Source organism: Asterias amurensis, chromosome 20 (genome assembly GCF_032118995.1).
Source record: "Asterias amurensis chromosome 20, ASM3211899v1".
Taxonomy (NCBI): domain Eukaryota; kingdom Metazoa; phylum Echinodermata; class Asteroidea; order Forcipulatida; family Asteriidae; genus Asterias; species Asterias amurensis.
Window position 1 is genome coordinate 9,551,188 of NC_092667.1, and position 25,687 is coordinate 9,576,874.

The window sequence follows — 25,687 nt, forward strand, 5'->3', positions numbered from 1 at the left end:
GCACTTTACAATATTGGTAATTACTCAAAATACTAGTTAGCATACAAACCTATTTGCACATTTGCCTTGGTATCTATCATTTTCGGATTCAGAATAAGGCAAACTAGTTATCAACTAGTTACCAACTTTTACTCAAAAATGCCGCTCAAAGTTCCTGTTTTTAGGAAATCTGGTCGATAATATTTGAATTCATTTACAAACGTACGATAAAAACCAGTTAATCTCTTCATTAATGACAGGTAAAGGCATGTGGATATTCTGTGTCCCGTAAGCTAAGTTCATTTGCCACACGTCGTAGTAAAACACCCCAGTACCACGAAATGTGTTCCTCAATATTACTCCCAATTTCCAGATGGTATAGTCACTAGCATAGACCCTTCCGAGGAGCGAGCCATGTTCTCTCGGGTGCACACCCTTAATCACGATAGGGACGTCAGGGCATCGCTCCCGGAACCGTACAACAGCATCTTTGAGGAGTTGCGTGCGCTCGGCGTAGCTTTCAGTAGTCCACTGTGTGAAATGTCCCCATGGGCACAGCACGATGATGTACTTGCCGCAGGAATCGCTTGGTATGTTGTCTAGTACATCAACCTCGTAACGAGTTGTCTTTAGTGTGTGTTTTTTGTTCGTAACGACACGGGGATGGAAATAAAAACTCATCTCTATCTCGTCAGCTTTTAAATAATCATGCATCATAAACGTGGTTGTACCTTTTCCTAAATGTTTCCATGGTAAACCCATTTTCTTCATAAGGACGCTGTACCAAATCCTCACATTTGAATCTCCGTGAATGAACACGTGTTTGTGACGGAGACAATTCTTCACAGCTCGAACGTCATCCCATCTGCGAACTTTACACTGGAGGTTGTGCCAGTTATCGTTGAGCCAGAATCCATCGTTTACAAGGCGTTGGTCGTCTGGCTTGCAGATAGGTGCTTTGCTTTGATTAACGAAGTTTGTTTCTGTTGTGAAAGTACAAAATAAACTTTCAAACTGGTAAATGATTCGAACAACTTTAAAGTCATTAAAGGGCCACATTGCCTTGAGATGACCGGGCGAGTTGGTCTATGGAAAGCGTTTGTAACCGTTTGTTATAAAATGCAGGTAGTTAGAAAGATGTTTTAAAAGTAGAATATAATGATCCACACAATATGCCTCGAAATTGCGTGGTTTTCCTTTTACTTTGCGAACTAACACGGTCAGTCATTTAATGGAGACTATGAAGATTTGACTCAAATAAAATCGGCGTGCCGTGTTTGTTCACAACGTATGAGGAAAACCGTGCAATTTCGTGTGACAATGGGTCATTATATTCTACTTTTAAAATATCTCTCCAACCACATGGATTTGAAACAAACGGTTTCAAACGCTTTTCATAGAACAACTCACCCGATCCAAGGGCAACATGTCCCTTTTATGTTTTCATTTTCGTTTTCGTGTTCATTTTCGTTTTCGTGTTCGTAAGGCAGTGGACACTAGTGGTAATTACTCAAAACATTTGTTTTCATAAAACCTTTCTTGATTACGAGTAATGGGGAGAGAGTATAAAACCATGAACATTGTGAGAAACGGCTCCCTCTGAGTTTTCGAGAAAGAAGTAATTTTACACGAATTTGATTTCAAGACCTCAGATTTAGAATTTGAGGTCTCGAAATCAAGCATCTGAAAGCGCACAACTTCGTGTGATGGTGCGACAAGGCCTGTTTTCTTTCATTATAATATCTCGCAACTTCGACGACCGATTGAGCCTTAAATATTCACAGGTTTGTTATTTAATGCATATGTTGAGATACACCAAGTGTGAAGACTAGTCTTTGACAATTACCAATAGTGTCCAGTATTTTAAACTTTTTAACAAGATCGCAGCTAACAGGACGCTGTGTTACCTGACCTTAAAAGGACTACAATCACACAAACTTGGCAAGTACTAATAACAGTATTACTGCTGCTGCTGCTACTGCTGCTGCTGCTGCTGTTTTGTTGCTGCTGCTGATGTTCTTGTTGCCTCTGCATTTGCTTTTGTTGCTGCTGCTGCTGTTGCTGCTGCTGCTGCTGCTGCTGTTGTTGTTGCTGTTGTTGTTGCTGCTGCTGCTGCTGCTGCTGCTGCTGCTGCTGTTTTGTTGTTGCTGCTGCTGCTGCTGTTGCCTATGCTTTTGCTTTTGCTGCTGTTGCTGCTGTTGCTGCTGCCGCAGCCGCCGCCGCTGCTGCTGCCATGCTGCTGCTGCTGCTGCTGCTGTTGTTGTTGCTGTTGTTGCTGATGTTGCTGCTGCTGTTGCCGTTGCTGCTGCTGCTGTTGCTGCATTTGCTGCCGCTGTTGTTGCTGATGCTGCTTCTGCTGCTGCTGCTGCTGTTGCTGCTGCTGCTGCTGTTGCTGCTGCTGCTGCTGCTTCTGCTGCTGCTGCTGCTGTTGTTGCTGCTGCTGCTGTTGCTGCTGCTGCTGCTGCTGTTGCTTTTGATTTTGCTTTTGCTTCCGCCGCCGCCGCCGCCAATGTTGCTGCTGCTGCTGCTGTTGCTGCTGCTGCTGCTGCTGCCGCCGCCGCCGCCGCCGCTTCTGCATCTGTTGCTGCTGCTGTTCTTGTTGCTGCTGCTGCTGCTGCTGCTGCTGCGCTGCTGCTGCTGCTGCTGCTGCTGCTGCCGCCGCCGCCGCCGCCGCCGCCACCGCCGCTGCTGCTTCTGCTGCTGCTGCTGCTGCTGCTGTTGCTGCTGCTGCTGCTGCTGCTGCTGCTGTTCTTGTTGCTGCTGCTGCTGCTGCTGTTGCTGCTGCTGCTGCTGCTGCTGCTGCTGCTGCTGCTGCTGCTGCTGCTGCTGCTGCTGCTGCTGCTGCTGCTGCTGCTGCTGCTGCTGCTGCTGCTGCTGCTGCTGCTGCTGCTGCTGCTGCTGCTGCTGCACAGCTGCAGGTAATATTTTTGTTGGTTGTTGATGTTGCTGTCGTATGCCTATAATACTATGTCAATACCAATACTAGTTCCGATACTAATACTCACTAGAAACAGCAACAGAGGCAGGTCCATGTGTAACTACAGCCGAGAAGTGCTTACTGCAAGAAAACAAAATGTATTATGGTTTAAATTTTCAACAAATGAAAGCTGATAGATCTGGGGCCAACATCATAAACCTATCAAGCACTATACCCCTTCACAAATTCCTTTGCTAAGGAAAATTTGAGTCGGGGACCAGACACAGCAATGCAATCTTAATGTATATTGGGCTGATATAACCTCATTCTGTTACTGTGATTAACGAATTGTTGTGCTTACAGGGTTTATGAAATTGGGCCCTGCTATACCAAGAAAGCAGCTTCTAGAAAATAAAAGCTTTTAAGGAGTCATGATTTCTGGATCATGTCAACATCAGATTCTGAGTCACAGTGGCCCTGTATATAATTCATTGTCATCATTGTTTACACACTTGAAGGGAACGATACCTTGCTGATCGGGTGAGTTGGTCTATAGAAAAGCGTTCGAAACCGTTTGTTGTAAAATGCATATCCCCCCCCCCCCGGTCCTGCAATATCTATGTAAGTTTATAACTTGAATCTGCACATTCTATTATGTAGATTGTAGTAATAATTTTGCTAATGCATACGTATGTATCATAGACTGATCTTGATACATGTGGACTAATACATAAACTTGAACTTGACATGGTTCAAAGGATTAATTTCAAATAGACTGTGATAATCCACACGAATATGCCTCAAAATTTCGTGGTTTTCCTTATACTTTGCGAACTAACACGATCGGCCATTTTGAGTTTGACCCCACAAATTAGGGTGCCGTGTAAAGGACGACCGAACAATTTCGAGGCGCAATCGTATGGATCACTATTCTACTTTTAAAACATCTTTCTAACCATATTCATGTTATAACAAACGGTGGGGCCTCTACCAAACGTTTTTGGAAGACCAGCTCGCCCGATCAAAGGCAACGTGTCCATTTAATGAAAAACATACTTATCGAATAACTCTTTGTCGTCTGAGAGTAGTTGAGTGGTCCTTTCGTCAATGAGTTTAGGGTTTACATGCACTGCTTGGATATCATTGCAACTTAATATTCGTGGCTTTTCACAGTAAAAAACCGTCAACCCCATGGCAGTTGGGTTGTAGTCAACCCTGCATAAGTTTGGTGACGTCACGTTCCTGAGAAGGTAACACAGCGTCCGTTCAGATGCGCTGTTGCTCGAAAACTCCCCTTCCCAGAACACACGTTTCTCCTGTGGCCAGTATTTTTGTTGAAGCCATTTTGTAGCCTTGCTCGATGCGGCTAGCATCACATGAACATATGCAGTCCCTTCCCATCCTGCGTAAAAGAACACACTGTAAGATCCATTTTTGTGATCCACAACCTTTCCAGCAGTGCGCCCTCCCTTGGCCGGGTATGAACCAACGTCCGTTGTTAGAACTGGAAACCAGAAATCGCCACCAGTGACTTGGTTCCTCCCCTCGGCATCTTTCGCTTGGATGATAAAATGTGCCGTGTCGCCAACGTGAAGCTCCCCATTTGTGAGTCTGAAGGTTGAGTGGAGGGCACTAGTCACCCCTAGATTTTGCTTCAAGACTCTGTTTGAGTTGATGATAGGCTGGATAGGCTTTGAAAGAAATGGTTCATTCTGGTATGGATAGCCCTATAAACAAAATCATAAGAAGGGTGGGTGTTCATGGCTGAGTAGTTTGGAGCATCGAATTTTACGTAGCCATTGGCATTATGTTTGAAGTCTTCCGAGTCACAGTTATTTAGTAAGGGGGAAAAAGTTAATTCCATGCATGTTTTATAGGGGGCTGCGGGAGAGTTGAGCCATTTTTTCATTATTTGTTCCACCATTCTGCAGAGATGAAGTGTAGGATTCCCTATAACTAAATGTTTTAAGTAAAGCTTTAGAGTGTTGACTTACTTACTGTAAGTATAACATAATAATTGAACCAACTCCTATTGTTTTTTCATAGTAGGAGATGCTTGAAAAAATGGCATAGTGGCTTAACTCTCTCCGGACTATATGGGTCAGTTGAGCCACTAGTGTGGGTAAGTTGAACCACCATAATAATCAATGGGACTTTTGAAATCAGAAAATAATTTTTGAAATTGGTTTAACCATGGTATAAGTGAAATGTACTCATAATTGTAATAATACTTTGATTCAAACTGGCATTTTAAAACTATTCCATACAATTTTCTTAAAGAATTCGGAAATATTATTCTTTACCATGGCTATTTCCTATGTTCAACTCTCCCCGTGCTCATTGGCTCAACTCTCCTAAAAGAGAGCCATTTTGATATGTGACTTGATTTTGATTTATAACAATCGAATTAGATCCAATTAAAATTACCATAATAAACAACAATATTAATTAGGCTTTACAATAGACACATTATCACTACATTCATTGCTAAACATGTTAGTAGTAGAAAGGGTCTTAAAGGATTTGGGTACTTTTTGTAACACAAATCACAATGTCCATTGATTTACATTAAACTTACACAGTTTGAAGATAATGATAGTAGAAATCGTACCTTAAAATATTAGTTGCTGAGGTGCTGTAGCTTTTTAGAAATGAGTAAAACAATGTCATGAAAATACGTTTTTACATGCTTAAAGGAACATTACAGAATTGGTTTTTGCTAACAAAATAGTTGCTTGCAGTGTAAACACTTTATGTAATTCAAGTCAATTCAATTCAATTCAATTCAATTCAATTAACATCTATTTTCATGTCCACAATAACAATTTAAGCATATACTAGGAAACAAGTATCGTTGAATATAATAATTAAGGACAGATGCAGTGCATAGAATTTGAAGGTAATAACTACAAAAATTAACATAATAGTCAACATGCAGGGTATAATGCTTTTGTATACTTTCAAGGACGACAAGGACAAGGTGGCGATAATTATCTGTTATTGATTAGTCTGGTCTGTGTCATTGTTTGTTTTATGTTTCTTTGTTCTGTTTTTTTTTTAGTACAAATGAAGTGTATATACTACAATTACAAATACATATTCAAGAGGTGCTGTTTCAATTTCTTTGAGAATAAATTAAGTGAACGAGACTTTTTAATATCAGAGTTAAGGTTGTTCCAGAATAGGGTGCCACGAGATACAATGTTGTTTTTGGAAAACGCTGTCCGGTTGAATTTTGTATACAAATCACCTTTTGAAACTGCACGAGTTGAATAAGTATGTGGATTGATGAACACAGTGTAAAAATAGGAGTTTGGGATCGATCGGCCATCTAGGTCACGAGAGAATAATGAAAATCCAATTACAAATTTTGCATTGCACCGATGCGAAAATAACAATGAATAAAACGCTCACTGAGCGATAAACTCCAAACGCGAAGTTAGAATATTTATTTCTCATCAAATATGTCATTTCAGAGGGATGTTTTCTACTATCATCATCATTAGACCGTGTAAGTTTTATGTAAATCTGTGATCTTCACGATTTTTGTTCCTTACCAATTTTGTATCGTTCCTTTAAACAATTTTCGTCTCATGATCACTGAGACGAAAATTATTTTCAGGACATTGTTTTACTAATTTCTCAAAACAGGGAAGCTTTCTACAATCATTATTTTCAAAGTGTGTAAGTTTAGTGTAAATCTGTGGACATTGTATGTTTTTGTCCTACAACAAGTACATAGACCCTTTAAGTGGACTTCCAAAATTCACTTTTTAGTGGAAATTAGATGTTCTTGTCACTTCCGCTTTGAGCACTTATCTCTCACATTCTTGATAGCCAAAAACTACGTTACTTCAGAGAGAACCGTTTCTCACAATGTTTTTTTACTATCAGCAGCTCTGCATTGCTCATTACCAAGTAAGTTTTTATGCTAACAATTGTTTTAATAATTACCAATAGTGTACAGTGCCTTAACGCAGTATACAGCGACCTATTTGTAGTATACTGTTTGTGACGTGTATAGGCTCTTATGGGTGAAACATAGGCGTCGTTAGCGTCTCATGGCTTTAAGCTATATTATTTAATAATGAATGTTCAAAACAAAGGTCGAGGAGGGGTTTGTGTCCCCCTCCAAAAAAAAAAAAAAAAACGTATGCGAATTTTAATAATGTAACCTAAGCTCATCAAATTGTCAAGTACCAGTGAAGCTAGTAATAATATGAGTCTTAGTTTGTCGAAGTTTGTGGAAATGTTGAACAGCAATTTGTGTGAACATTTTGAACGAATTATGGTTTCACTGTAAATTTAAAACACCCGTTACCTTATGGAAGACTAATAACGCTGAAGAGATGACCACGACGAACAAAAGCATTTGAGCGAGAATCGAAGTACATCGTACCGAACGGGACCTTGAATTGCCCCATGTCGTTGCTTGTCCGGTGACTGCTGCTGTTGCCGCCATGACTGTGGATACATTATGGCAAAACGCGTACAAGTACAGATCTTTTTACAAAAATGTCACAGCCCTTACTTTTGCTGAATCTGGTTTGAAAACTATGGAAAGCCATAAATGTAAAAAAAACAGACGGCCACAGTGTGTAACGATAGTCCAGAAATAATAACAAACCGTGTTAAATTTGATGGAAACAAAGCAACTAATCATGAGAGGGTTTTTTTTAAGTTTTTTTTTTTTAATGAAAGTTTGCAGAAAGGGTTGAATTTGGGGTTTAAGTTTGCTAACATTCGGCCGTCCATACCAATCATCGCGGTATTTGTTTTTCCTTATACAGAAACTGAAATACCGAGCAGGCAGGCAAGGACTTCTATAACAAGCATCCTTTGTAAAGCAGGAAATGCTAATCAAAATTAAATTCATATCTGAAATTAGAAGCATCCTCTGTGACCCCTTGATTGCCCATTCCTAGGTTGTATCGTAATTTGGGTTCGATCCCTGGCTACAGTTACAAGCTTTGTTAGGGTTCCTGCGCCAGGAGTGTCACCTGTGACAGACCTGGCGCATATGACAAGATTCCTTTATTATTATTATTAAATACTGGCGTTATCCTAGAACGTCAAAATGAAATATAACAAGGAAGTATAAATACTTGCTGACAGTTGCTGTGATATCTCTTTAGATGGCAACATCCTTTAAAGTAGGATGTCGTTTTCGTGTGATAATTTATCTCGGGATGTCGATATAGGCGGTCTTCCCCAGATTTCACGTAATGACATGTACATATGTAATAGGGTCTCATAACATATGGAAGGTAACTGGTATCACACAATAGTCTAGACCAGATTTCCAAAAAGGGCTCTAGTTAAGGAAATGAGCGGCATTTTTGAGTAAAAGTTGGTGACATACCTGATTTAACTAATTTGGGGGTGCTGAATCCGAAAATGGTGGATACCAAGGCTAATTTTTAGTCCTTCACCCTGAAAATCAAATTTAAAACAATACAGAAAACCTAGCAGACGACGGACTTCTCACGTGAAAAATAGTCAGGTTCTGCTGTGGTTCCATATTGATGTTGTCAGGATACCATACAGGGCAGGTACCCGGGTGCAGGTCAGGTATCCGTAATAAACTTTTGATTGTACTGGATACATATATACAACCAAATTGCACTTTCATCAGAGGGACCAACAGGTGCTTTCAATGTCATTTTGAAAGTATTTGAGTTAGTGGTTTTTCTAAGAAAGAGTTATTTATTATTTGAACATATTTTCTCTGTTGTTAAAAGCACAAACCGTTGATTATTTTCTCTTATAATGTAGGCCTACACTACTTCAACAGGATAGGCCTACCAGGTGTAGTCTAGACTCAACAATGATACAGAAAATTGTATATCAACTTTTCAGTGCTCCCTGTTTTTTATTAGGTTAGCTTTTAGTGTTCACACTCATGGCTTGAAATTATCTTACCAATCAAAAAATTTGATTTTAGAGGATTTTAAAGTACCTCATTTTTCGATTACAATTCTCCCCCGTTTTAGAAAGTATTCTCCACAGTGTTGACGAACCAATTTAACTGTTGTAGGCTAACAATTGAAAAAATAAATTCCAGTTTGTTTGTTTGTTGGCAGTATAACGCATTGTTAGTCGTGTATGTACACACGGACAAATTTCATACAAGAAGACGATAGTAAGATTCCGAAAGGACAACAAAATATGTATCCCCTCCATTGATAAAACAATCCACCCCTCTCTTTTCAGCTGGCTTTGAAGAACAAGGAAAAAACAAATATCTCTTTATTCATTATTACCGCTCAATCCACAAGTATAGACTCCTACTTTATTTTTGTATGTCAGCTAGCCATTTTAGCCACTGGACCGCCCAGCCACCTAAAGCGATACGCTGTATTATGCGGTAGGAGGAAACCTCGCTATAGCTTTTGTTTGTAGAAAATAAGAAACATCAAAATAAAACTAGGTAGTCAATAGTATGCCTACGCATTGGTGAATCCATCTAGTTATTTATAGATCATTATTAATTTGTTTCTTCACAGCTGACTTGACGAAGCTAATGATGATGAAATAATTTAGCACTTACCCAACAAAATGCTTATTAGTAAACACAAAGGAAACTGTATTTATCATTCATGGTGATATTGTCGCAAACTTATGCCTTCGCAATTAATCAGCATTGAGCCAGAAAAAAGCCTTGAAAAGCTATTGTATCCATTTTATCATTATACAAAAATAATCGCCATCAATATTACCGTGGTTTTTTATTGTTCCCCAATGAGGACTTGTACAAATATTACCGAAAGGGTCAAAAATTGTGCGTTTAATTATAAATAATAAGCCTTGGCTATCTTTTAAAAATTTGAGCTACGATTTCAGTAAAGTTACTGCAAGTAAAAGAAAAACAAAACTAAATATAGTATTTGTAGAAACAAACACTAGGTGTTCGGCTATTGTTGGGTCAGTGTTTGAATCAATGAAAAACGTGTTGTTGATAGCTCGTCAAATTGCAAAGAAATCAAAACCAAACAGTTTTCTCGATGTGAAATAGTTTTATGGTAAAGCATCAAAAAGTGTCGTTTCAACCTAAAAGCCTTTAAATAATGCCTCTTCAAAGCATTTTACAGGCACTTCCGGTTTAAAAAGGTCAAAAGGTCAAGAGAAGGTCACCAACATACCCATTTTTGTGAAGTACGTGAGGCCCTTTCATATGATGTATAGATTGTCAAAATAGCTTTTGTGGTCGAGGGCATAGGAACTGATGAATAATGACGACTGGAGAAGAGACTAACGGAAGGGAAATGTTTGTTGAAAACGCCTTGAAAATAGACTAAAAACGAAGCTATTTACAGGAGAAAAAAAATATGAAAAGAGTATTGTTACTATATCGTTAAATTGTAAAGAAATCAAAATTAAAATGTTTTCTCAATGTGTAATAAAGCATCAAAAAGTGTACATTTCAAACTAAAAGCCTTTGCAAAACATTTTAACTAATAGTTGCTAGCTCCTAACTGACAACAACAAAACATCCACACCGGCTGTTGGAACCCTTGATTACTTAATTATGCTCCAAACATGAATAATTCACCAGTACAAACTAAAATGCACATTTTACCGTGTGACCTTTACTGATGTGGACTCCAGTTAAAATCTAGGGACGAAGCCTTGCATCGTGTAGATTGGTTGTTCAGACCCTACGTGATTGTTTTAGGGTTTCCCTCTACCAGGGTTGCGCACCACATCTTAAACTCATCATTTACTCTTTTTCTACAAAGGTATCTTCGGGTTTATGGTTCTTTCGACAAAAGACGAATAAAGAACAACAAACGTTGCGTTTCTAAGCGACCATTGTAATATTGACAAGCTGTATAGGGGACATGTCATCAGCGCAAAAAAAACTTATTTGATTTCTTGTTTTAAGTGCTGCTCAAACATTGTATGAAGCGGCCGGTGTCAGATGCAATTGTGTCCGCCATGCAATACTGTCCGCTCAGGACACTTTTGCATATGCAATCGTGTCCGGGGCTATGCAAAAACTGTCCGGTGGACATGTACATGACTAATGTGCGCGCGTAAGCGTGCGTGCATGCACTGAACCTACATACGAATAATATGCAGCATAATCACGTATTTTATTAATGCAGCGAATACTCAACGGCCGAATATTTCCATTGTCATTCATGAGATGCACTTAGCTTTTAAAAAAATGGCAAACGTGTTCCGTCGACCAAGGGCGTTTAATTTACTGCAAGGACGGTTTTGCAAGGAGGCGGACACAACTGTATATGCAAATGTGTCCGGGCGGACACAATTCCATTATGCAGCAGCGTCCGGGCGGACACGATTGCATTATGCAAAACCGTCCGGCTTACATTATTCTCCGGATATATTGCATTATAGAGGACACAATTGCATGCGACAGCGGCGCATATTTCCAGCGATTTTCAACACTGAATAACAAAGTGGATGCATATCAGAAAACTGTTTCCAGAAATGTTCGAGGCATTGTTAGTAAGCATGGATAAGCTATAGTGCGTGCTTATCCCAAACGCTTCCAAAAGCTGCTAAGTATGGAAAACGGTGGGCGCTTTTCCGAGCCGATTCCAAAAGCTGTATGTATGAGAAATGATGGGTACATTCAAAGCCGTTTTCATGCGTTTTTAATGTGAGGAAATAGCATGCAGTGGTGCACAATTCAGACCGTTTCGGGACTCCTTAAGTTTTGAATTCGGTTGGTGTAATTACGCTTGTCGAAATTATCTTTGAACAAGATGTCGGCAAAACGTAAGGGATAAAGAAATAGCTTAGCTCTTGGCCCATATCGTAGGAATTTGTTTTTACTGAAACAGCAACTTTTGCACATGCAGGGAAAGTGTCCGACCAAAGAGCTACAAGAAAGAGCAAACATTACGACTCGATGACACATGGTGCAGGAGATAATCTTTGGTTACCTATAAGCATTGAATTCGCGTGACCTGACATCTAATGATGTCATGATGAAAAAAATGAACGAAAATTAGAATTAGGTCTCCGTTCTACAAACTGGAGTTAATTCAAATTTCATCTTGCACTGCTGTTTGACATAATTATTCCACTTACTGCAAGTACTGATTTGTACTTTTCAGATTGATATGCTTGCGAAGATAATATTAAAATTTTCACCTTAGTTTATATTAGTGAATTATTCGTGTTGTGAGCATTATTAAGGTTCCAACAGCCGGTGTGGACGTTTTTTATTGTCATTTATGAGCTAGCAACTATTAGTGCAACTTTTGACATTGCAACAATGTTAGCTCACCATTTAACTGTTTACATCTGTTTTCATAAATATAAAAGTTTTAAAAAAACTTATTAAGTTTTTTTTAATGACTTTTATATTTAGGAAAACAGATGTAAACAATATAATGGGGAGCTAAAATTGTTTGTTATGTTAAAAGTTGCACTAATAGTTGCTAGCTCATAAATGACAAAAAACAACTTCCACACCGGCTGTTGGAACCCTCAATAATGCTCCAAACGTGAATAATTCACAAATACAAACTAAGGTGAACATTCTAGCATGTGAACTTTTAGTGCACCCCAGTTAAAATCTAGGGACGAAGGCTTGAATCGTGTGGATTGATTGTTCAGACCCTACGTGATTGTTTGGGGTTTCCCTCTTTAATGGTTGCCTATACCACATCTAAAACTGAAATTTCTTAACCACTACACGAGTATCTTCAGGTATAAGGTTCTTTCGAAAAAGATTTATAAAGAAAAACTTTACATGTAGTGGTTGTATATTTACAAACACTAATTGGTCGGTGTACACATCTATTTTTTTCAATCAGAACTTAACCCCTTTAATCCTAACCCAATGTGTTTTATAAAATGGGTGGGATTCGAACCTACAAGGTTTGCACTGCTGGAGCAGATCTCTTACCGCTGCTAGAGCAGGGCCACATAGAGCTGCCTAACGGTCGATTTTGTGCTTATTGGGTGCAACTAGCAAACTTTTCGTTTCATAACCTCGCTTAAGACATGTCAACAGGTCACCAACATATCCATTTTTATGAAGTACGCAAAGCTCTTTCATATGATGTAAAGATTGTCTAAATAGCTTATGTGGTTGAGGAAAAACATGAACTTATAAAATACTGATGACTGTAGAAGAGACAAATTTATTGAAAGGGGGAAATGTATTTTGAAAACGCCTTGAACGCAGACTATACACGAAGCTGGGGCGCTTTATGGACACTGGAGCGTGGCAAGCCATAAGCCCAATAATTCGATAAACACTGTTTATCGCCGATAAACACTGTTTATCGCCGATAAACTATGTTTTTCGACCGATTAACATTGTTTTTCGAGAAAAACTGTTTATCACGTGATAAACATTGTAGCTCGATAAACACTGTTTATCGAAAACTATGGAGGAAGAAAAAAAAATAGAATTTAGTGTTTGTAGAAACAAACACTTGGTGTTCGGCTATTGTTGGGTCAGTGTTTGAATCAATAAAAAAGTGTTGTTAATAGCTCGTCAAAGTTCAAAGAAATCAAACGAAAATGTTTTCTCGATGTGTGATATGGTAAAGCATCAATGTCTGGTTTAGAGAGGTCAAAAGGGCAAGAGAAGGTCACCAACATACCCATTTTTGTGAAGTACCTAAGGCACTTTCATATGATGTATAGATTGTCAAAATTGCTTTAGTGGTTGAGGAAATGTGAACTGATGAATGCTGACGACTGGAGTAGAGACTAACTAAACGGAAGGGAAATGTTTTTTGAAAACGCCTTGGAAACAGACTACGTACGTAAAGCCCTTTCATATGATGTACAGTATAGATTGTCAAAATAGCTTTTGTGTTTGAGGACATATGAACTTATGCATAATGCACCGCTGCTTACTCGCTGACAGTTAGTTTTGCGCATGTGCGAAGTTGTTGACGAGCGCTCTCTTGAGTCAAAATCGTAAACAAAACATAGCCTTTCAACCGTTGAAAACGATGTGGGGTCATCGCGATTTTTGACCAATTAAAAGCCAAGATGGAAAACTAAACATGAATATGCAATGAAGTTAGTTGCGATGGTCGGATTTTGAGTCGAATTGATCCTTCAAAATCTACGTAATGTGATTTTTCTTGTTGAGAAATAGACCTCACACGTAAGAAATATATAACAACTAATGTTTTCCACTCAAAATTGAGAGAGCAAACCCTTTGAAAACAATTCCCTGTTTATTTTTGTAACACATGACGACGTTCTGGTGAAGCATTTTTATCAAGAGTAATGTACACAAGCATTGGGCAATTGTCGCTTTTTGTGACGTGTGCAAACTGTAATAAACATTGTGCATTGTATGCGTTTGTTAAGTTTGTATGTGAAACATGTGGGCCGCGTCAGAAAAACGTTGGTGGAATCCCACTGATTTTAATTAATCCAGAGGGTTTGCTGCTATATAAACGGAATAATTTGATAGAATAATAATTTTCCTCTACAACAAACATTGTTTTAATATCAGGGAAATTCAATTTTACTCACAAACGCCAACATAACTCATCGTTAAAGTCATAGAAACATGCACAAAACAGCGATGGGGTCACTGCTGTGAATAATTTATCTAATGTTGGACTTTCTGAAAATCTCGCGCATTCTCAAAACTATTTGAACGAGAAGACAAGATCAAAAAGGGGTCATGTCTGCGAGGCGTTTACGGAGTTTTTATTTACCTTTCCGATGTTGTATTGATTGTAAGAATCCCACATTTAGATCAAACGTTATGATTTTTTGAAATAATAAACTTTGAATTAGTGTATCTCGTCAACTGATGACGTCATCGTGACGTAACAATTTTTGCATCATCTACTGGTTATTGCCTACTTGTGTGCAAAGTTTCAACTTAATGCAAGCTTCGCATCTATGCTTTTTCTTGCGGACAATCGACAGCGAGAGGAAGAAGAAAAACCAAACAAAAGACTAGATATAGTGTTTGTGTTCGGCTGTTGTTGGGTCAGCGTTTGAATAAATGAAACAAGTATTGTAAGTATCCCGTCAAATTACAAAGAAATCAAAACCAAAGCGTTTTCTCGATGTGTACAGATTTTATGGAAAAAGCATCAAAAAGTGTACATTTCAACCTAAAAGCCTTTAAATAATGCCTTTTTAAAGCATTTTACAGGCTCTTCCAGTTTAAAAAGGTCAACAAGTCAAGAGAAGGTCACCAACATACCCATTTTTTTGGAATACGTGAGGCCCTTTCATATGATGTATAGATTGTCAAAATAGATTTTGTGTTTGAGGACACGTGAACTGATGAATAATGGCGACTGGAGAAGAGACTAACTAACCAGAAAGGAAATGTTTGTTGAAAACGCCTTGAAAACAGACTACGTACGTAAAGCCCTTTCATATGATGTATAGATTGTCAAAATAGCTTTTGTGGTTGAGGAAATGTGAACTGATGAATAATGACGACTTGAGAAGAGACTAACTAACCGGAAGGGAAATGTTTGTTGAAAAGCCATGAAAACAGACTACGTACGTAAAGCCCTTTCATATCATGTACAGATTGTCAAAATAGCTTTTGTGGTTGAGGACATATAGGAACTATGCATAATGACGACTGGAGAAAAGACTAACTAACCGGAAAGGAAGTGTTTGTTGAAAACACCTTGAAAACAGACTACATACGTAAAGCCCTTTCATATGATGTATAGATTGTCAAAATAACTTTTGTGGTTGAGGATTTAGGAGCTTAATGCATAATGACGACTGGAGAAGAGACTAACTAGCCGGAAAGGAAATGTATGTTGAAAACGCCTTGAAAACAGACTACAAAGGAGGCTATTTATGGGAGAAGAAAAAAATAAATACAAAAATAAACAGTATAAATTTTGGTCGCCTCGTGGTCTCCCATCCAAATACTGACTGGGCCCGATTTTGCTTAACCTCAGTGACCGGACGAGAACCGGTGTTATCAACGCAGTATGGTCGTAGATAAAACTATTTACTTTTGAAGAAAACTGACATTGTGTTGAGAACGCCTCGAACGCAGACTAAAACGATCAACACGTGGTGCAGAGCGTGGTTATGCTCCTCAATGCACCGCATACTTACACGTGGTGACCGCAATGCACCGCATGCTTACACGTGGTGACAAAGTTCGTGTACATGTAATCGTAAAATCTTTACGCGCAATCAATGGGGGAATTTCGTAGTTCTTTATACATGAATTTTGATATTTTCAACCTCTCTTTTGAGCCGGAAGACAAAATAAAAATGGGGTCATGTCTGTGAGGTGTTTACGGAGTTTTTAATGCCCTTTCCGATGATGTATGGATTGTAAAAATCCCTCATGTAGATCTAAAGTTATGATTTTTTGAAATAATAAACTTTGAATGAGTGTATCTCGTCAACTGATGACGTCATCGTGACGTAACAACTTTTGCATCATCTACTGGTTATTTTCTACATGTGTGCAAAGTTTCAACTAAATGCAAGCTTCGCAACTATGCTTTTTCTTGCGGACAATCGACAGCGAGAAGAATAAGAAAAAAAAAAATAAAAAAAAAAATAACCGAACAAAATCAATGAGTTGTTCGGGCTGTTGCCCGAACACCTAAACAAAACTAGATATAGTGTTTGTAGAAACAAACACTAGGTGTTCGGCTATTGTTGGGTCAGTGTTTGAATAAATGAAACAAGTATTGTTAATAGTTCGTCAAATTACAAAGAAATCAAAACCAAACAGTTTTCTCGATGTGTAATAATTTTATGGAAAAAGCATCAAAAAGTGTACATTTAAACCTAAAAGCCTTTAAATACTGCCTTTTCAAAGCATTTTACAGGCTCTTCCAGTTTAAAAAGGTCAAAAAGTCAAGAGAAGGTCACCAACATACCCTTTTTGTGGAACACGTGAGGCCCTTTCATATGATGTATAGATTGTCAAAATAGCTTTTCTGTTTGAGGAAACGTGAACTGATGAATAATGGCGACTGGAGAAGAGACTAACTAACCGGAAAGGACTTGTATGTTGAAAACGCCTTGAAAACAGACTAAAAACGAGGCTATTTATAGGAGAAAAAAAAATTAAATACAAAAATAAATAGTAAAAATTTTGGTCGCCACGTGCTCTCCCATCGAAATACTGACTGGGCCCGATTTTGCTTAACCTCAGTGACCGGTCGAGAACCGGTGTTATCAACGAAGTATGGTCGTAGATAAAACCAAGTAATTACTTTTGAAGAAAATTGACATTGTGTTGAGAACGCCTCGAACGCAGACTAAAACGATCAACACGTGGTGCAGAGCGTGGTTATGCTCCTCAATGCACGGCATACTTACACGTGGTGACCGCAATGCACCGCATGCTTACACGTGGTGACAAAGTACATGTACATGTAATCGTAAAATCTTTACGCGCAATCAATGGGGAATTTTGTTGTTCTTTATACATGAATTTTGAAATTTTCAACCTCTCTTTTGAGCCGGAAGACAAAATCAAAATGGGGTCATGTATGTGAGGCGTTTACGTATGATGTATTGATTGTAAAAATCCCTCATGTAGATCAAAAGTTATGATTTTTTGAAATAATAAACTTTGAATTAGTGTATCTCGTCAACTGATCACGTCATCGTGACGCAACAACTTTTGCATCATCTACTGGTTATTGTCTACCTGTGTGCAAAGTTTCAAATTAATGCAAGCTTCGCATCTATGCTTTTTCTTAAAAAACCGAACAAAATCAAAGAGTTGTTCTTTGCAATGTGATATATGATTGTTGATTTAGATGACTCTGTACATATGTGGATGCTGGAAAGGATGACATACACTGAAAAGAAGATGCCTCCTTGCACCAAGCTGCTATATGTGTTTCAGTGTTGTTTCAGTAGTATAGTAGTATCGAAGTCTTATATAGCGCACGTATCTACCAAACAAGGTACTCAAGGCGCTGAGTATATACAAACTTTCAGAAAGATAGGTTATTGCAGTGATGAATTCTGAGACCCAATTATTTAGCACCTTATAAAGGTTTACAAGGTGCTACGGCGCATAAAGCAGCCACAACCAGGAACACCGGGGCGAACCCCTTCTCTTTTCGATAAGTGCACTGGGTTCTTTTACATGCGTTACACAACACATGGGACCAACAGACTCAAGGACACAGTGTCACGGCTGGGGATTCGAACCCACACTCTGCTGATCAGAAACACCAGAGTTTGAAATCGGTGCTCTTAACCGCTCGGCCACGACACTTCCAAGTACTACAAGGATACCTTCTCCGGTATACTTCTATCATAACATAACATAAAATCAGGTTAATTTTAGGAAAAACACTATTGGATTTTTGGAAATATCAGCTTGAATGGAATGCTTTGATGCGTCGATTCCATAGAAGCATTTTTGTAATGTCATGTAACTGTATCTCCCCAAAGGAAATGTACATGTTTACAATTATATGTTTGCTTATCAGTTTCCTGAATGATAGTCCATCTGCATGATGATTTGTGTTTTTTTCGCAAGTCATTATTCAATCGAGTTGCTATACATGTATATGTTGTGTACTATTAATTGTGTATTTTCTTTTATAGAAACGTCTCTGTAAGGACAGGGATGGGAGCCCAAATACTACAAAACATTTGTTTATAATTTATATACATTGGGTTATTTATTGGACATAACATTAAGTGACATCAAACTGAAACACTTCAAAATCTTTGATACATCTCCAGATTGAAATGTATATAATATTCGCCTTAACGGAGTGTAAATCTTTTATACTTCTCCAGATTGAAATGTATAAAATATTCGACTTAACGGAGTGTAAAGCTTTGGTAACTACTCCACATTATCAATGACCTTAAAAATTTACTTGTCATCAGCACTACAGCAGGGGTAGAAGAAAGGATAGTACACTGATTATATGGATTATTATTCAACAATTTATTTTTACGCTTGCATAAAACATTCCTTGATATTCTCTGTCCAAGACACTCAACACTCAATTGTCAAAGACCAGTCTTCTCACTCGGTGTTTCTCAACATGCACAAAATCAAAAACCTGTGAAAGTTGGAACTCAATTGGTCGTCGAAGTTGCGAGATAATAATGAAAGAAAAAAACACCTTTCTCACACGAAGTTGTGTGCTTTCATATGCTTGATTTCGGGACCTCAAAATCTAATTCTGAGGTCTCGAAATCAAATTCAAATATTTTTCTCGAAAACTGGGAGCCGCTTCTCACAATGTTTTATACTATCAACAGCTGCTCTCAATTGTTTTATTTTCCATCTACATTTATTTTGAGTAATTACCAATAGTGTCCAGTGCCTTTAAGTATTGCAATATATAATGTAGTCAAATGGAAATGTCCCTTCCCATTGTTGAAAGAGCCGATGTGACTTTGAATGATGTCTCGAGTTGCGGTGCATATGGTGCAGCCATTCAATCTATGTGCAGGTGGTATTAATGTCCTTATACGAATTTTGTTATTGTTTACGTGTTGCTTGAAAAATATTATGCAAACTGCGTTGTGGTTTGGTGACTTTAATGAATTGGCATTTTAACTCTTTTGACGTTGCAAAGCCTATAAGCGTGGAAGTGTCGTGGCCGAGCGGTTAAGAGCACCGAATTCAAACTCTGGTGTTTCTGATCAGCAGAGTGTGGGTTCGAATCCCCAGCCGTGACACTGTGTCCTTGAGCAAGACACTTAACCATTGCTTCGTCCTTCGGATGGGACGTAAAGCCGTTGGTCCCATGTGTTGTGTAACACATGTAAAAGAACCCAGTGCACTTATCGAAAAGAGAAGGGGTTCGCCCCGGTGTTCCTGGTTGTGGCTGCTTAATGCGCCGTGGCACCTTGTAAACCCTTAAAAGGTGCTAAATAATTGGGTCTCAGAATTCATCACTGCAATTACCTATATTTCTGAAAGTTTGTATATACTCAGCGCCTTGAGTACCTTGTTTGGTAGATACGTGCGCTATATAAGACTTCGATATTATAAGCCTTTTTGAGATATGGTGGGCACTATAATAATAATAAATAATAATAATAACAATAAGACTTGTAATGCGCACGTATCCACCCTGCTAGGTGTTCAAGGCACAGGACTTTAGAAGTGCACTGTTCGGTTTGGGTATACATACAGATTTACCCATCAACCTAAAAGTGTCTTAAAGTAAGTGGACACTATTGGTAATTGTCAAAGACCAGTCTTTGCACTTGCTGTATCTCAACATATTATTATGCATAACATCACAAATCTGTGAATATTTCAGCTCAATCCGTCATCGAAGTTGCGAGATGATAATGAAAGAAAAAAAACACCCTTGTCAGACGAGGCTGTGTGCTTTCTGATGATTGATTTCGAGACCTTAAGTTCTAAATCTGAGGTCACGAAATCAAATTCGTGGAAAATTACTTCTTTCTCGAAAACTACGTTACTTTAGAGAGAGCCCGTTTCTCACAATGTTTTATGCTATCGACCTCTCCCCATTACTTGTTACCAAGTAAGTTTTGATGCTAACAAAGTATTTTGAGTAATATCAATAGTGTCCACTGCCTTTAAGCATCGTGCCCGCCATATCTAATAAAACATGGCTTGTCGTGTTCCCTGTTCGGTGAATGGTGCCTCCTAGTTCAAATAGGGGGCACAATTCAGGGAACATGGCACTAGGCTCCTGCGAACAACCTTTTGGCTAGAACTACGGGGGAAGTCTATCAATCAGCATTGGTCTCTGCGGATCGTATGAGCAACCACTCAACAAATAGCGCCACCAACATCAACAACCATGTACATCCCTTGAAAATAAAAGATGCCTGATAACTACCAGTGTTGTCAAATATCCAACCTTTAACAGAAAAGAAACAGAAAACGAGTGAATTGGACACTGAAAAAACTTCAATTGTTAAATTTGGAAATTACCGTGAGAATGTCGGGGTTTTGGGGTGTTTTTCTTCTTTTTTGAGATTGCCTGATAGGCCTCTTGGTGCAAAGGCCTATAGGCCTCAGTGCATGTTTATTAAACACTCAATCGTATAACAGATGTTAACCAAATTTACAAGTTCTGCAAACGTTCAATTAAAATGAAAATACTTTCCACAATTAGTTGTTTTAACAAACACAATGTTTGAATTTGTTGGTAAAACTGTTTCAAAGAATAGCGATCTGTTTTTGATTTGCATTTATGGCTTTCCATAGTTTTCCAACCTGGGTTGGCAAAAAGTCGGGCTGTCACTGCAAAGAAAGGTCTGTAACTCAAATAATGCGATCTCCCTCCACTTGTCCATTGCCGCGCACATTACTATTGAACGTTAGCGGGCGCTGTTGTAAATCTTCCAGATCGCCACCACAATCGGTGGAATAGTCGCAACGTGGGTGTGTGGCGTTGAGTTAAGGCCCTACCACAAACGTCTCGCACCAAGACTACATAGGCCTACGCTGGTTGCCTGTTAAGCATCAAAATAACATCCTGCAGCGAGGACCTTGTTTTGGTCGTGAAACCCCCTGCAGTTTTTGTCCATTAGGTTAAAGGGGCTGGGTCTTCATGAAAAAGGCTAGTGGCCCAACATGGAATTAGGAACTCCCACTCAGTTATTTCACGCTTGTGCCCCTCCCCACCCCCCCCCCCGCATGCGTGCTGTAACTGGGTGAGGGAAAGTGCATAAAATTCAACTGCAGCCACATGCTAGTCTTGGCCAAAGGTAGAGCTCGATAGTGGACAGTGCTACTGTGCTACTGTGCTCGGTTGTAAATCGTTATAGCGCGCCCTCTTACGCCATGATTTAACCAACTTGACTAGCTCTGGAGGTTGAAATCTACTCCGTGGTTAGACTGATCCCCTGTCTTTTTAATAAACTGGTTTTACAGACCCAGCGATTTTATTAGAGAAAATTATTTCGTTTGATAAACATGTAGTGAAGTGATTAGCTTTCCATATCATTGTGCGATCGGTCCGAGTTTTTTTTTTCTTCAGATGAATGTCTGCACAGCGTGCACGCAATAATTTTGTAAAATTATTTATATTAGAACATGAACGAGGGATTTGACTACGGAATCTCCATTTGAAATGAAGTCAACAAAAATAATATGCTTTTGAAAGGAGGTTGACAGAGGATCAAGGTTGGTCTCTGACGTTTTTTAAAGAGCCCCGAAGTGTGACGTCATCAGCTACTCCACCCGAGCATGGAGGTAGAAATACGGACTGATTCACCTTGCTGGATCTGGTTCAATTTGCTGGATCAGGTGTTAGATAAAATGGTAACTCGACTTACTGACATAATTCATCTCACCAAGTCGATTTAGATAAAATTGTCAATCGACTTGGTTAGATAATAATTATGTCAGTAGGTCGACTTGTTGCCTTATCTTAGTCGACTAGGTGAGATCAATTATGTTAGTAAGTTGACTAACCATTTTATCGAAGTCGACTTGGTGAGATATATAAATTAATTAGTGGCTATAAGTCAACTGATTGCTTTGAAAAAGTCGACTTTGAAAAAGTCGACTTTGAAAAAGTCGACTGATAAAATTATGTCGGTAAGTTTACTTATTCAACGAAAGAAGTCGTCTTGATGAGATATTTAATTATGTCGGTAACTCGATGTGCTTAGAGCAAGGAACAGATGTGAGATGGCACTCCTGGAGCTCCGTATAAAACACAGCAGCCAATGTTATTGTAACGTTCCATTGAAAGGTCAAATAATGCTGTCCAACTTTAATTTGACTTGTTACATTGGCTTACCAACACCGAGCGCCAACACTATAGTCAGCTGGGCGACACTTGTGGTCTGTGAACCAACGATGAGTGATGTTCCAATCAGTGCTCCACTCGCCGTGACCATGACGCGGGTACCAAGTATAGGCCATGGGCCATGTCCAATTTAGATGCACTTTTGTTCACAGGGTCAGTGGTGAAAGTTCATTTCTCTGAAATAGTTAGCATAAATATGTACTGAATCAAGATTGACTTGTTCTTTTTTGTTCTACTGGCACTAGCAGTCAGAATTTAAGAAAAACTGTATCAAAAATATTACGAAAGGGAAACGAGAAACGTCTTGCACCAAGACTAGGGTGGGGATTGCACAGTTGGGGATAGGGAAGGGGTAGGGGAGGGGGATAGAATCCCCGCCACAACGGAACTCTTTTGTTGCAGTTTGTTGTCACAATGAACTGTTAGCTATTTGTATAGCCGTCCTTGTGTTGCACGGCGAGCGCGCGTACCGGGTGGGGGTGGGGGCATACTTGTCACATCAGCAACCACCAATCGCTATAGCAATCATCCACCCAATCAGCCACGTCTTCGCTGTAAACTGTTCCATAAAGGCCGGTTTATAGTCGGTCGCGCGATGGTCGTGCGATGGAAATCTTGCGCGCGATCCTAAGACTGAGGCCTAAAAACCGTGTCTTTTTTATGATCGCGCGTCAAGATTTCCGACGCCCGACCATCGCGCGACCGACTATAACTCGGCCTTAAGTGTTGGCAACATCACTCCTAGACTTTTGATAACTCCTCCCCATAGGAAATTATGTCATGTGGAGACAGAGGACACCGTACCAGCTCTGACGGCTCACTAGGAAGGAGTTTTCGTTTTGTACGATGGTTATGCGATTCCTGTTACTGGTGTATAACCATAGAGCTGTATCGAAGTTCATTTATATAGCTCTATGGGTATAATAGATTTACCAGGGGGTGCAGGGGTTAATACAGGTGTTGGAATACAAATAAATAAATACAACATAAACATCGCGAAATACAATAGCGTAACAGTTGAACCTCGATATATACATGCACAAATTCATGCATGCATTTTATATCCGTTATTAAACGCTAAACAATAATTTCGTCTTTGTAAGCAGAATAAAACACACCAAATAGACACGCTAAAAATTACAATAAAGTGTGATAATAATATTAAGCAATCCCTCGATGGCGAGGAAGATGTTCTCAAATAAACCGTAAAGTAATTAGTCTTGGAGGCAGTTACTGTCTATTATATCGTCGACGTCATGAATAGGGTTTTTGACGTTGGCCCAGTCTGATCAAGAGAGGGCATATTTTATTACATTTTGACGCGAACGAATCAGACGCTGAGGAATCTGGGCCCAATTTCATGGCTCTGCTTACCATAAGCACGGAATCGGCGCTTACGGAAGCAGGGAATTCTGTGCTTACGGCAAGCGTAATTCACGGGTTAGCGGCGAATTTGGGCTTCTGCGCGTGCGTACTCCACTTTACTAGCCATTCTACGCTTACAAGGCTAGCGCAGAAATTCGGCACTTGCACGTACGCGGGGAATCGTGATCGTAAGCGCAGAATTCGGCGGTAAGCAGAGCCATGAAATTGGGCCCAGCAGTTTATTCAGCCCATGGTATAGACGGGCGCTTTTGTTATTGACTAATTTAGGCTTGGTGGTCAAGGTACCATGCCAACGAAAAACAGCATGCTGCCTTATCAGTCGATGATGTCATCGTCAGCCAATCACCCGTGCAAGAAAACCAATCTGTCTAAATAGTTGACTTTTTCGTAATTTGAGATTTGGATTAACGGTGAAATCGCTGTATCGTGACTGGACTAGGAACGATCCGGTCTCGGTTTAAACATTTCCAGGTAGAATATGAAATAATCTATCCATACATACTAATTGGGGACCGTTGCCGACGTTCATAACGGGAAAATTTGCCGTGTTTTTGTGACTTGTTTTCTCCGTTTTTGAAGCCATTTTTCACGTACAAATTTCTCTTTTTAAAATTTGAGTTGCACCGATTGTTTTTATACATAATGACAGATGTGCTCAGCCTCTTCGTTTCAATTTACTGGTACATTATTTTGGTTGAGACTTTTCATTAAAGGCTGAAAGTGACCGAATTCCATAAGCCCTTTTGACTAATTAGCATTCAAACCGAGGTCACGCATGACAAAAACGCCACATATCCCTGTAGATAAATAACAATGGGGATTAGTGTACTGCAGGCTAGGTAGACTGAATATTAACAAGTCTGGTTCCCCACGTTTACCCAATCATTCCCCATTATGAGACTATAGTCTATAACTCTTTGTGAAACCCACCAAGCACTGTTTGCCGATCTATGACGAGTCCACAATTTTTTTTTTTTAGAACAGAAATGTATGGAGACGAAAAATAAATAAACAAATGAATAAAAGATATGGGTTTTATAATAGCTATTTGATTCAAGTTACTTGCGCAATACGGCCCGTGTTCCGCCCCAAAGGAGACGTAGACGGAGAATGGGCACTGAATATAAATATTATAAATTCGCCGGCGGGGTTCATAAGCCTACTGCATCCTTAATAATTATGACAATTTATAGTCAATAGTTCGTTTTGTTGTCACACAATATACATAATAATTGTAAGTGAAATTCACTTTGGTTTGTGAGTCTTAACAATATATACAGGTGTCATGACAAAAACTGTCCGCTGGCAATAAGCGTCCGCTCATTAGCATATTGCGTTCTAATTGGTCAAGCGTCTATGGCGTCACATTGTTTACGGAAGCTTGCTATATATAGTGTCCGCGGTTAGCGTGCATCATCATTGCGTGCTTAGGGAGCGTCTCAAAAGTCGGGCACGTTCCTAGCGCAAAAGAACGTTCCTGCGGGCATATGCCCGCAGGATCGCAACATCATGACATTAGGAACGTTCTAACATGAGATTGGACGCGGTCACGCATTTGGAACGATCCAAAAGATCGCTCTGGCGGTCCAAAGGACCGGTCCAAGTAAAGCGGCGGGGATACTCTTGCGATCCAAAAAGAACGTTCCTACCGTTCCGACTTTTGAGACGCTCCCTTATAGTGGCATAATGTCCACTTATTTTGTCATTATTT

At 39.3% G+C, this 25,687-nt stretch overlaps 1 protein-coding gene across 1 annotated transcript; it reads right to left on the reverse strand.

Moving 5' to 3' along the window:
• Positions 1-93: 93 nt before the first annotated feature.
• Positions 94-22,681, reverse strand: LOC139952703 (NXPE family member 4-like). Its single transcript, XM_071951906.1, has 5 exons — positions 22,582-22,681; positions 7,218-7,360; positions 3,953-4,623; positions 2,985-3,037; positions 94-962 (listed from the first exon to the last, which is right to left on the reverse strand). Exons 1-5 carry the CDS (start codon positions 22,679-22,681, stop codon positions 190-192), a joined length of 1,740 nt encoding a protein of 579 aa, XP_071808007.1. The 3' UTR covers positions 94-189.
• Positions 22,682-25,687: the final 3,006 nt, after the last annotated feature.

Coding starts and splice junctions, on each gene's coding strand:
- LOC139952703 (XM_071951906.1), bottom strand. CDS start 22,681: ATGGTCACGGCGAGTGGAGCACTGATTGGAACATCACTCATCGTTGGT. Junction 3,038..3,952: donor GACAAAGAGTTATTCGATAA/GTATGTTTTTCA, acceptor GTTTTCTTGCAG/TAAGCACTTCTCGGCTGTAG. Junction 963..2,984: donor TGCCTCTGTTGCTGTTTCTA/GTGAGTATTAGT, acceptor CTTTCACAACAG/AAACAAACTTCGTTAATCAA.